At 48.1% G+C, this 12,342-nt stretch overlaps 1 protein-coding gene across 8 annotated transcripts in view; it reads left to right on the forward strand.

Annotated features, from left to right (window-relative positions):
* The window catches only part of TTC7B (tetratricopeptide repeat domain 7B), a 188,274-nt gene that overhangs the window by 33,476 nt on the left and 142,456 nt on the right, over positions 1–12,342 (forward strand). For all 8 annotated transcript variants that reach the window (XM_059688157.1, XM_059688174.1, XM_059688212.1 and 5 more), the window contains exon 4: positions 9,156–9,286. In XM_059688157.1, coding sequence (XP_059544140.1) covers positions 9,156–9,286 — 131 coding nt within the window. The remainder of the gene's footprint in view (positions 1–9,155; positions 9,287–12,342) is intronic.

Raw genomic sequence — 12,342 nt, forward strand, 5'->3', positions numbered from 1 at the left:
GACCTCCCAGGCCTCTCCCCGTCTGGATGTAAGGAGCTGCAGTGGTGGGAGGGGGGAGCTGTAGTGCATGTAGCCACTCATCTCAGGTTGCTAGGCCGAGCTTCCTGTGTATATTTAGATGGTGTCAGAAGGGCGACAAGCCCTTTTACGGCCATTGACCCATATTCCCGGTGAATGCTGGTGGTGTTGGTAGACTTCTCATTGGTCCTCTCTTGGGAAGCAAGCAGAGACGCAGAGCCCAAGGAAAGCTTGGGGCTGGAGCCTGGGTGCAGCCCACGGTTCTCAGCTCTGTGATACACATCCGTCTCAGTGATGTACTTCTTACGTTGTGTTGAAAACCCCTGCTTGCTCCATTCCACCAGAGGTGGCGCTTCTGGAGGGAAAAGACCACGCCCGCTCCGTGAGCCCCGCACACAGTTGGTGCTCAGTGAGAATTTGCTGAGGGAAGAAAGGACACCTTTCCACTGGCAGCTCTCATTCCTGGCTGCAGTTGGCACATCCGGGGGCTACACTTTGCACTGCAGGGATCCCCCTGGTGATAAGTCCACCTTTTTAAGGAAAGAAACTAGAATCAAGACCGAGCGTACGTGGCATCATGTATTACTTAAGGTTGAGGGTCTGTGGTGCAGTGTTAACTGGGCTTAATTCTGAAGGGTGGGCTGTGGTTCTATTTTCTTCTCCTTTCTCTTCGGTATTTCTCAGATCCCCCTCAAAGAAACCGAGGATTGGAATCGCCCCCAGGAAAGGGGTTTGTTAGTAGTTGTACTTTCTGTTTATCAAGTGCATATTTATTATACGCCAGGCCCTGAGCTACACCTCATAAAGTCAACGGGAGCAGAGGCTGTAATTCCCGTTTGCTTGCCGAGGAAACAGAGGCCAGGAGATGCTGAGGCGCTTGCTAGGTCGTAGAGCTGGTGATTGGAGAAGCCAGGGTCTGACTCCAGGTCTGCCTGCTCAAAGGACCATGTATTTTCACTTCTTAATATTTTACCCAGCAGTTTGGGAGTTAGAGAATAGATGTGATTTTTAACACAAAGATTAAAAATAATAAAACACAGGATTACCATATGGCCTACCGATTCCATTCTAGGTATGTATCCAAGAGAATTGAAAATATACATCCACACAAAAACTAGTACATGAATATTCATAGCAACATTCTTCATAATATTCTAAAAGTTTAAACAACCCACATGTTTATCAATCGATGAGCAGATAAATAAAATGTATTGTATTCATACAGTGGAATATCCAGCAATAAAAAGGAATGGACTGCTTGAAACTAGATAGAGGTGGAGGTAATAAATGCCACTGACTTGTTCACTTTAAAGTGGTTACTTTTATGTTATGTGAATCTCACCTCAATTTTTAAAAACGGAATGAAGTTCTGGTACTGGCTACAAGTATGAACCCTAAAGACATGCTGAGTGAAAGAAGCCAGATACAGATAGTCACATATTCTATGATTCGCTTTGTATGAAATAATCGGAATAGGTGCTTCCACAAAGAAAGTAGATTAGTGGTTGCCAGGATCTGGGAGGAGGGTAGAGTGGGAGCAGCTACTAATGGCTATGGGGTTTCTTTTTGAGATGATGAGAAGATTCTGGAATTAGCTAGTGATGATGGTTCCACAATTATGTGACTACTAGAGGCCCGGTGCATGAAATTTGTGCCCTCTCACAGTGCAGGAACTCCTCAATCGATTGCCCCAAAGAGGTAGGCCCCGCCCACCCATCCGGGGCTCCTCGATGGATTGCCCTGAAGAGGTCGGCCAGAGCCAGTCCCGTCCCGTGGCGCGCGCAGCCATCTTGTGATGGTGTGAGGGCATCATGGCATGACGGCATGAGGACCACCTGGGCTTTTATTAGTAAGATACTAAAACCGCTGAATTGTGTACTTCTAAAGGGTGAATTTTGTGGTATGTGAGTAATATCTCAATAATCTGTTATTAAAATGTATATAAAATAACATAACAAATGAATAAAATGCTCCCACGTGGAGACCTTCCAGCCTACTGTTACCTAAAGATAATAGTGATGCAAAGAATAATCATGGCGTTTTACATAGAAAGTCCGCTGTGGACTAGGAGCCAGGGAACTGGCTGCAGGGCCCACGCTAAGCCACTGCTTAGCACTGCTTTGCATGTAAAGACGGACAGATAAATCGGCGGTATGGGAGAGTGCAATGTAAGGGCTAAGAGCAAGAACCTGGGAGTCAGAGTGTCTGGCTGGAGTCCTAGCTCTGCCACTCACCAGTTGTGTAATCTCGGGTGAGTCAGTTAACAGCTCAGAGTCCTGTTCCCTCGTCTGGAGCACGGGATGACGGTAAATCCCCCTCGCGCTGCGAAGGTTAGAAGAATCATGTCACACTCTGAGCACAGTGTCTGGCGGGTAGCTAGCACTCACCACGTGTGGTCATGGCTATGACGTGGCTACTCAGTAGACGCTGAAAGAGCAGACGTTCAGATTGCAAACGCTCACTTAGCATTTCAGGTCGAGTGAGCATCTCGTTTGCTCCCAGAACTGTGGAAGGGACATGGAAAGTTCATGCGCTCTAGCAGGTGGATGTCTAATGCAGGGCCTGGCATGCTCTTCTTTCACGAGTGGCATGTGTGTGAGTGTACGTGTGTGTGTGTACACATGTGCACAAGACAACAGTGTCTGAAAATGCCCAGAAAGGGCCAACCATGGCTCCCAGCCCAGCGACCCCAGAGCTCACAGAGGCTCTGGAGTGACAGGGACTTCACAGGAGGCCTAGGGCAGCTGCCGCCCCTTCCGCCCCAGCCTGTGGTGGGTTCCATCCGCTGTCTCCGCTACACGCCCTGGACAGGGCCTGTCCTCTCAGGGAGTGAGGTACACCTGACACCTGTGGGAGCGTGGCCTTTCTGGAGGTGAGAACACGGGCCCCGCAGCCCGGGCTGCCTTGGCCAGGACTGTGCTCTGAGGATCTGGAATCCTTTCCCGAGTTTCTTTTCAGCCTTGGAAATTGAGATCCCTGGAAATTGTCCCAATGCCTTTGAAGCCCATACCACGGGGCTCGGTTATCAGAGACGTGGTGTTATAATAAAGTTTTTCTGGTACTTCCAGTAACAGACTCCCCCGGGGGTCATGTTACAGCAAAGCAGCAGGGTGTACCTGTCCCGGGCTTGGCTTCCAGAGACGCGATTAAGAGAAACGAGGGAACAGTGCCTCATGTTGTGGTACATAGTTCACATAATTATGTTTTATGGTCTTTCATTGTGTTGCATAACTTCACACGAAATTAATTCCCTGTTCATTTTAATGCGATTAAAAAATCAAAATATTTGTTTTGACTGTTAATCTTGTCGAGTTAGACGGCTACGATGGTATCCCTGGAGCTCACCCCTTCCTACCGCAGACGGCGTGGGAGGCCCGCATCCAGGGAGTTGCCTGGGGTGACGCGGCTCTTAGGGGAAGAACAGCACCGCTGCCCGGGGCCCCGGACTCTGATTTCTGTGCCTGTGCAATTGGAACCTCATTTTTATTGTCATTGCTGTTACCAGGCACCGAATATGCTGTCAGCGGCTCAGTGGACACAGGATGTTGTGAGCAGGGTTTTGTAGTCAGATAGACCAGGGGTCAAAACCTGGCGTTATCATTTACTAGCTGTGGAGCCCTAAGTTCAAGCTTATCTATAAGGCGCTGTTAGCACCTCCTTGCAGAGCGGCTGTGGGGATTGTGGGTGGTGACGTCACACCCGGCATCGTGCGGGGTGCCGAGTAGGGCCTGGACGAACGGACCGTTCATGCTACTGGAACTGTTCGGTCCTGCAGACCCAGGTCGGGCCCCAGCTGAGGGATCCTGAAGGAATGTGGGTATTAACCCCTGAGTGATCACTGATGTCTTGGCCGGAGATTGCCGCTCTCCACTTCCTCAGCCAAAGCCCCGACCGGTAGTCGCTGGGGAGATAAAATGGAGCTCCTTTCACAGGGGATGGAGCTCGGTGTGGAGGGAAGCAGAGATGGAGGCCCGTTTGCTGAGTTCCGTTCTGTAAGTCACACCGACATAGAACACTTGAGGCCGGGCACACTTGAACTTTTATTTTATTTATTTATTTATTTATTTATTTATTTATTTATTTATTTATTTATTTAATCCTCACCTGAGGATGTTTTCCCATTGATTTTTAGAGTGGAAAGGAAGGGGAGAGACAGAGAGAGAAAAACATCGATGTGAGAGAGATACATCAATGGGTTGTCTCCAGCATGCGCCCCGGCCAGGGCCAGAGATTGAGCCTGCAACCCAGGTACATGCCCTTGACCAGAATCGTACCTGGCCAGTAGAGTCCACAGGCCGACTCTATTCACTGAGCCGAACCTGCTAGGGCACACTTGAACTTTTAAACTGGCCGGGGTCCTCCGCCCGCTCCTCAGCTGCCTGGTGCCCCTCCCAACGGTGACACCCCACCCGTCTGCTGGCGTCTGTACAGACACTCCACTTTGCATCCGACTCAGCAGACCTGTCTCCTGCTAGAATGCTACCCAGGGCAGGGTACATTTGCCCTGGCTCCCGCTCCCTTATAGTGTCCAGAGCTGGTCCCTGCTCAGACCTTAGGCAAGTCACCTAACTCTCTGAGACTGTCTTTTTCCACGACATTGGAAGGAGATAGTGTCTGTGAAACAGGACCAAACAGGCTAATGCACACAAAAGAACTTCAGAAGCCGTCGGGTGTGGCCGGAATGATTTGCTTATGGTTGATTTATTTAACATGTCTTACCCTTCACAGAAAGCACCTTTCAGAAGTCGGTCTATCTGCGGCAATTCCCTCCTGTGGAGGGAGGTCAATTCGGGGTCCAGAGGCTGCTCCGCAGCACGTGCTCAGCCACTTGCTTCACCCATGCTTTGAAGCTGGCCTTGAGGATTGGTCAGGAAACACTTAATTTCTGTTTTGTACAAGCTTGGATTCTGGACCTGCAGATCTTATTGAGATGTCCCTTAGGTATTGCTGTCACATCAGTTATTTATCCAGTCCGGTTTTTGCTTTTCTTGTCATGCATTTCTCTGGGAAAAAGAAAGTAACTAGAAACATTATTGATGATAGCTCCCCAAACTGACAAGGTGCCATCGGACATTTTAATGAGGGCCAGTTTGGGCCGTGACCTCAGGACTCTGCTGATTCTCAGACGATGTTGATCTGATCCCAGACACTTGAAATGTCCAATCGAGAGGGCTCGTAGCACCTTTTGACAGAGAACTAAATATTCTGGAACCAAGCCACATGGCCATGAATTCGCCATGGGCCCAGTGGCACGTGGGATGAATGGCATAGCATTTGGGAGGTGGAAAGAAACAACATTTACCATAAAGAGCCTCCTACCCAAAGATATCGACTCCTTGCTGGAGACCCGTTTGCCAGCCAAGACTTGGGGGTCCACATATCTGCCTAATTAGAACATAAACGCACAGAAGATACCAGTCTCTTCTCAACCAGAAGGTGAAGTTTTATACTAGTAGCTGGTTTAATGTTCTTACTGACTATGAATGGTCATAGTCTGCAGCCCTAGGTGACATTGATATTTCAGAACTCCAAACGCAGATAATAGTCAAACTGTATTGAACTGGATTTGCCTCTCTTTGATTCTGTGGGCGTGGCAGGTCCCAGAGGGCCTTGGTCATCTTGGTGACTCGTAGTGGTCTGAGCCCAGCCGCGGGGGTACAAAGCGCCAAAGAGTAGACCCCGTTTTCCTCCTGGCCCTTCGACACACTAGAGAATTTTGTTTTCTTTACATTAAATATCTGATACCAACTCGCTCATGTTTTGGTTGCTTCTCACACAAGCAGAAGGCAGATTATAAAACAATTTGTCTCTTTTTGCTGTTTTCTGGTGGTTTTAATTTTGCACAGAGGAGAACTTAGAGCACCCTTTGGGAGCTTAAATCAAGTGCTTGCCCTTGAGTGGTTCTGGAGCCGTCCTACCAAATGGTGAATTTGTTCAGTTTATCTTGTATTCTTCAAAGACAATTTCAAGAAGTTGTAACAGTTCACACGGGTGAGGTTGCTGAGTGATTATTTTTTTGCAACTGCATAAACAACTTTGACTGGAGGGACATTAAAACAGTCCTTACAACTGTATTCCTTATGTTCAAAAAGTCCGGTAGAGACATGGAAGCTAAAATTAGATACAAATAAAATTTCTAGAGATGAAAACTACAATGTGTGAGATGAAAAATACACTGGATGTGATTAAAGGCAGATTAGATATTGAAGAAAAGATTAGTGAATTTTAAGATATAGCAGTAGAAACTTATCCAAAATGAAACAGAAAGGATAAATTAAAAAGAAAGTGGAAAGAGCATGAATGAGCTGTGGATAACTTCAGGTGGCCTAATAATGTGTGTAATTGGATTCCCTAAGGAAGGAAGAGTTAACACAATATTTGAAGGAATAATGACTGCACAGTTTTCAAATTTCATGAAAACTATAAGCCCTTAAATCCAGAAAGCTCCATGAAGCCCAGCACAAGAAATATGGAGAAAACTAAGCCAAAGCACTTCACAATCCAAATTTCTCACGATCAGTAAAATCGTAAAAGCAGCCAGAAACAGGCGGATGAACAAACATGAGGGTGACGGCAGATTTATTGTCAGAAACCATGGGAGTGAGAACACAGTGGAGCACATCTTTAGAGTAAGTGGGGAGGGCCGGGCAGAGGAAGCAAACTGCCAACCAATGAGAATATTTCTCAAAACTGAAGGCCAAATAAAGCCTTCTTCAGACACACAGTGACTGAGAGACGTCGTCTTAGTTGAACTGCACTGTAAGAAATGTTGAAGGAACCCCTTAAGGGAGAAGGAAAAGGCTGCCAGAAGGACACAGGAGCCTGTCCAGAGCCTGAAGAGCGCTGGGCGCCATGACTACGTTGGCGACCGAGTTCCCTCTTATTATTTCAATGTCTTTAAAAGATAATTGACTATTTCAGCCAAAACAATAACCATGTAGGGTGGGATTTGTAACCTGTGTAACAGTCAAATGTATATATTAAGAGAATAAAGACTGGAAAGAGGGAAGTGGAAATATGTGATTATAAATGTGTTATACTATATGTGAAATGATTTAACAGCATGTGAAGAGACTGTGTTAAGTGAAACCCTGAAAGCAACCACTGACAGGCTCGAGACTTCAATAAGTGATAGAACAAGTAGATGGATGGTCAGTAAGGATAGAGGAACCTTGGAACAATACCATCAATTTGCAAAGAAAATATATTTATCTCGCTATTTCTTACAAACATTCTTACTGGACAGCCCTCCAGTTGTGCTTGTTGGTATTTTACCTAATTGAGTTGAAACCACGTTCATACAAAGACCTGCGCACGAACGTTTGTAGCAGCTTATTCATAATTGCCCCAACTTGGGAGCAGTGGAGATGCCTTTGACTAGATTAATGGGTAAATGGATTATTATTTAGCAACAAAAAGAGATGCGCTATCAGGCCGCAGAAGGACATGGAGGGGCCTTATATCAGTATTCTAAGTGAAGGAAGCCAGTCTGAAAAGGTTATAGACTGCATGATTGCAGCTGCATGACATTCTGGAAAAGGCAAAACTACAGAGACAATAGAAAAGTTAGTGGTCGCCAGGAGGAGGGATGGAGGGGATGTTTTAGGGCAGTGAATCTATTGTGTACAGCACAGTAATGGTGGACACTTGACATTATTAAAACATTTGTCAAAGCTCATGGAACTGCACAACACAGAGTGAACCCGAATGAAAACTATGAACTTGAGTTGGTAAAAATGAAATAAATGAAAACAACAACAAAAATATGGAAACGTTGAAAAAACATAGTTTGTTACATGCCAATCTTACCCCAATAACGCTGTTAAAGCCTGTCAGATTGGCTGAGCTGCACCTTCTGTGACAACGTGGCAACCTCTGAGCTAGCAGGTAGGTCCTGCGGTTTTGCCCCCTTGTGCATAGACGCGGCCTCTCCTTCCTGCATTGTACAGCCGCCTCCCGTGGCCTCTGCAGCCGGAGGGAGTGTCGCTTGCTGTTTAGTCTCAAAATGATGCACGTAAGGCTTTGGGTCATTTTCTGATGTTTTTAGTGTGTCTGACCCCCTCTCTGTAGTGGCATCCACTTTTGAAAATCAGCAACTAATGATGGGTGTTACTTGGGAGGCCAAAGGTCTGCATTCTGATTCCCGTGATGCCGATAACTGATCTTCAGGTTTGGGGCAAGTCTCTTGCTTCACCATGGCAGACCTCAGCTCCTTCATCTGCACAGTGGGTGGGTTTTCCTGCGACTCTGTCTGGCCCCTTCCAATTTCTGTCGGTAGTAAGCCTTGTCACACTTTTATATGGAGGGGGATGTGTGGGATGTGTGTATACTGCATCCCAGGGCGCTTGGCGCAGCAGCCCTATTGCAGGTAGGGGCACCGGAGACCCTCCACACAGTCCCTCTGCCTCCGGTTGTGGGTGGAACCCTGAGTCCAACTTGCTCCAGGCCGGCTGCCCAGGGCTGGGGTCAGGCTGTAGCTGCTGCCCTCAGCATTGTTCTTTTTCAGCCTTTCATGCATCCCAGCCCTGAAATCTCTCTTGGCTGAGAGAACCTCCTCCATCTGCAAAAAAAAAACAACAAAACAAAAAACAAAAAAAACGCCCACAGAGCAAAGTTCTGGGTGTTTTCTTAGCCCAGAACTGAGAGGTGGTCCATGGTGTGAGGGTGAATTCAAACGCTAAGGCTGAGAGTTGGACGATTTTTCTAGTAACTGAGCCTCCTGAGAGCATCTAAACATGTTTTATGTTCGATTGGTTAAGTGTACATTTTGAGATAGAAAATATCCTCTAGCTGGTTCTTGTTCCACGAGCCTAACTTACCTTTAAAATTCTTTAAGGACCCTGGGATGTAATTGACTGAGAAGCTCTGTTTGGTCTGAATGGGGTCACGGTGATCCAGTCCTCAGACTGGATATCAAAATCGAACGGTGCTGTGAGCACGGCCAGGGGCCTCTTTCCTCTGTAACTTTCGGATGCTCTTTCTGATGTTCCATTTGTCCGAGAGCAGGACAGAGGATCTGCTTCTCTGATCGCTCGTGGGCTCCTGCGGCCACTTCCTCAACCTCGCGAGCAACAGTTTAAAAATTAAGCCCCATGCAAAGCAACTCACCCAGTGTTTGTGTTTGATCTTTTTCTTAGGACTTTGTTTAGAGAAGTTGCCTGTTTCCTCTTCTACCAGTAACCTCCACGCGGACAGGGAACAGGAGGTCATCACCTGCTATGAGAAAGCGGGGGACATCGCGCTCCTGTACCTCCAAGAGATAGAAAGGGTGAGTGAGGACCGTGCATTTGTTCCAGTGGGTACTTAAAAAAAATCAAGTCAAATTGTGGAGGACTGTGGTCAACCTCCGGAAAGCCCTCGGCTTGTTCGCCTCTGGGCGCGAGGCTTTCCTTACTCTCCCTGACGCCGAGGAGAATCTGGTGGCGACCCTGGCGCCTCGTGAGCACAGACGGGTCAGTGCTGGGGAGGCACTTGGACACGCTCTGAGCAGAAGTGACGGGGTGCCTCTGCTCATGCCCTTCCACCCCGAAGCTGGCTACTGTGTCCGCTCTCCTTCGCAAAGTGGGTGGATCTTCACGTGTCCGTGGTGGACTCTGTGCCAGCACCGTGTTCATCTGGGTTTGGGAGGCTTTACCTCGAAGGCTCGGCCGGAGGTCTGCCGGGGACTCTCAGCCGACCTGCTCGGAGCAGGTGTGTATCCCCTGAGACCTTGGGGGCGGCTTCTCCTCAGAGTCCCTGGTTTGCCTGTCGTGTGGGGAATGGAGACCAGCAGCTAACAGGGGGACACCTGACCAGGGAGTGAGTGGGCAAGAGACCCCGAGCCCACGCCCTCGGGCAGGGGGCGCTGGAGAAGGATGGGCCAGGGAGGTGTGCGTCGCTTCTAGTGTAGAAGGATCTCTGTCGTTGGCTCTGCTCGTGCCTAACTAAGCTCCTTCACTTCTCAGCCTCAACATCCCCATCTGTAAAAGGAGCATAATAATGGCTCCTACTTCACGGTGTTCTTGTGGGGATTGTGAAAGGTCATGTAAATAAGGCACTGAGCCCAGGATTCTTCTTTTTTTTTTTTTAAATATATTTTATTGATTTTTTACAGAGAGGAAGGGAGAGAGATAGAGAGTTAGAAACATTGATGAGAGAGAAACATCGATCAGCTGCCTCCTGCACATCTCCTCCTGGGGATGTGCCCGCAACCCAGGTACATGCCCTTGACCGGAATCGAACCTGGGACCTTTCAGTCCGCAGGCCGATGCTCTATCCACTGAGCCAAACCGGTTTCGGCACAGCCCAGGATTCTTGAATGAATGTCGCTTGTTTTTACTAAACTCTGCCCCCAGCAGAGCTTTCTGGAGTCTAACGAAGGCTCAACAAGGGTATTTCCCCTTCAGACCCCGAGATGTATCCTGCGAGGTATTTTGAAATGATTAGAAATCCTCTGAGTCTTTGAAAATAACCATGATCTTGTTTCCCATCATTTTCATAGGTCCTCTGTCTCTGTGAGGATTAGAATAGAGAGGGACAACCAAGTCAGGGTTTGTTCTTGTTATTTTATAAGTGTACAGACTGGAAGTGATTTCTTCATAAATAATGTGTTTGATGAGGATCAGAATTGCCTTGTAGGAGGCGGGAAGAAGAGGTGGAAGCACAAGAAAGGAGGGGGGTGGGTGGTGGAGTGACGTTTAGCCTGGCCTCCACCAGAATGGACTCTCAGCCACGGCTGGGCACATCTGGGAATTCAGGAAGACCCCTGGCCATTTTGCCAAAGTGTTCTATCCGAAGGCTGCTATGAGGAAGGGTTTTTGTTTGTTTGTTTGTTGTTCGAAAGTTACGATTGATCTTTAGAGAAATGACCATGCAGCTTGCTTTCAAAGTCACGTGGTTTTCCCTGCCTGCCTCCTCGAGAGCCGGGCTCCCAGCAGGGAAACTGCTGACCCGGCTGAGCCGTTCTTGTGGGCCCCACAGCCCTCGCCTCTCCGGGCCCTCATTTTGCACCGTCTTTGTCCAGCGGCTGCCCAGCCCTATCCTGGAGGGGCTGCCTTCTCGGGCGGGAGGAAGGAGGTTCATCTGTTACCCGTGTCTTTCATGGCGTGGGAATGGGCAAGTCTGGATGTACTTCCTGTCCTGTTCGTTTATAACCACCCGCTCACCACTGGATTCTTTAGCCAGGCTGTCGAGGAGACCCATAGGATATAAAATAATTTTTTGGTGGTTTTGGGGAAATGGTGATCATAGGACATTAGGTTTTGAGAAGAAAATGCCCAGAAGGGGAGAGCCCAAGTGCATGGAGGAATTTGGGGCCAAAGCTAGAATTAGAACTAGCTTTTTTCTTTACCTAATTCAGCACTTACTCGCTTCCCTGTCCCAGGCTACTGTGGTTTCCCACACCCTTATATATAGAAAATGCTCACCAAGTATTTGGCCAGGCGAACCCTGGTTCTTAGTAGCGTGGGGAGGCAGCCTCAGTCCAGGGTCCAGTCTCAGGGTGTGTAGACGACTTTCACGTTTCTGGCTCGATTTTCCAGTCTGAGTTTTCCTTCCTGGGAAAGCACTTTGAGCCTCCCCAGATCCAGCAAGTCGAGAGAGTAGCAACGAGAGAGATTGAGTGAACCAGACATCTGTTTTGACTGTAGTGGGTGCTCAAGAAGCGATCTGTTGATGGATGAGAAGTCTAGAGGAGAAATGACCTTCCGTAAGTGACCTTCGGGCTTAGTGAAAGTTCAAGGGTTTTTATGAGACAAGACAATGAGGATACCCGCTTGGACTTAAAATTTTTTTTTGAACTTAAATGACTTGAGAATTATGCAAAATTGAAAACAGAAATTTCAAGGAAATAGCATCTGAAGCAAGTCCAGGGCTGGGGCAGGCTTGGGCGAGTAGTGCTTTGATTTTCTGTGTAGGCAGCTCTTGTAAGTAGAAAACGCCACATGCTCTGTCCCTGTGTTGGTTCTGCCGGACCAAGGCAGTCCGTCCCTCAGTGATTTCCCCTCATTTCCCAGCCATTCTGTAGTGAAGAAACTTCTATTTGCCAGGACCTTTGGGCATTTTCCTTATCAGTTGGCTCTGAACTCCATGCACTGGCAAGAATAAAATTGGGGGAGAACTTTTGAGGACAGGTGGAACGTCGTGGCCAGACTTTTCCGTTTGGGAACACTGGGTTGTAATTCCCAGGCAGCTCTATTCTCCGAGCTTCCCTAAAAGTGGCTATGTCCAGTGATGTTAGAGGTGTCTGCTCCCTGAAGGTAGGGACTCTTCAGGGAGGGGCTGATCTTGGCTTCCCCTGGAGCTACCTTAAGCTGTGAGAGGCAGCGGAGCACAGCGGCCAAGCGG

Source organism: Myotis daubentonii, chromosome 1, assembly GCF_963259705.1.
Source record: "Myotis daubentonii chromosome 1, mMyoDau2.1, whole genome shotgun sequence".
Taxonomy (NCBI): domain Eukaryota; kingdom Metazoa; phylum Chordata; class Mammalia; order Chiroptera; family Vespertilionidae; genus Myotis; species Myotis daubentonii.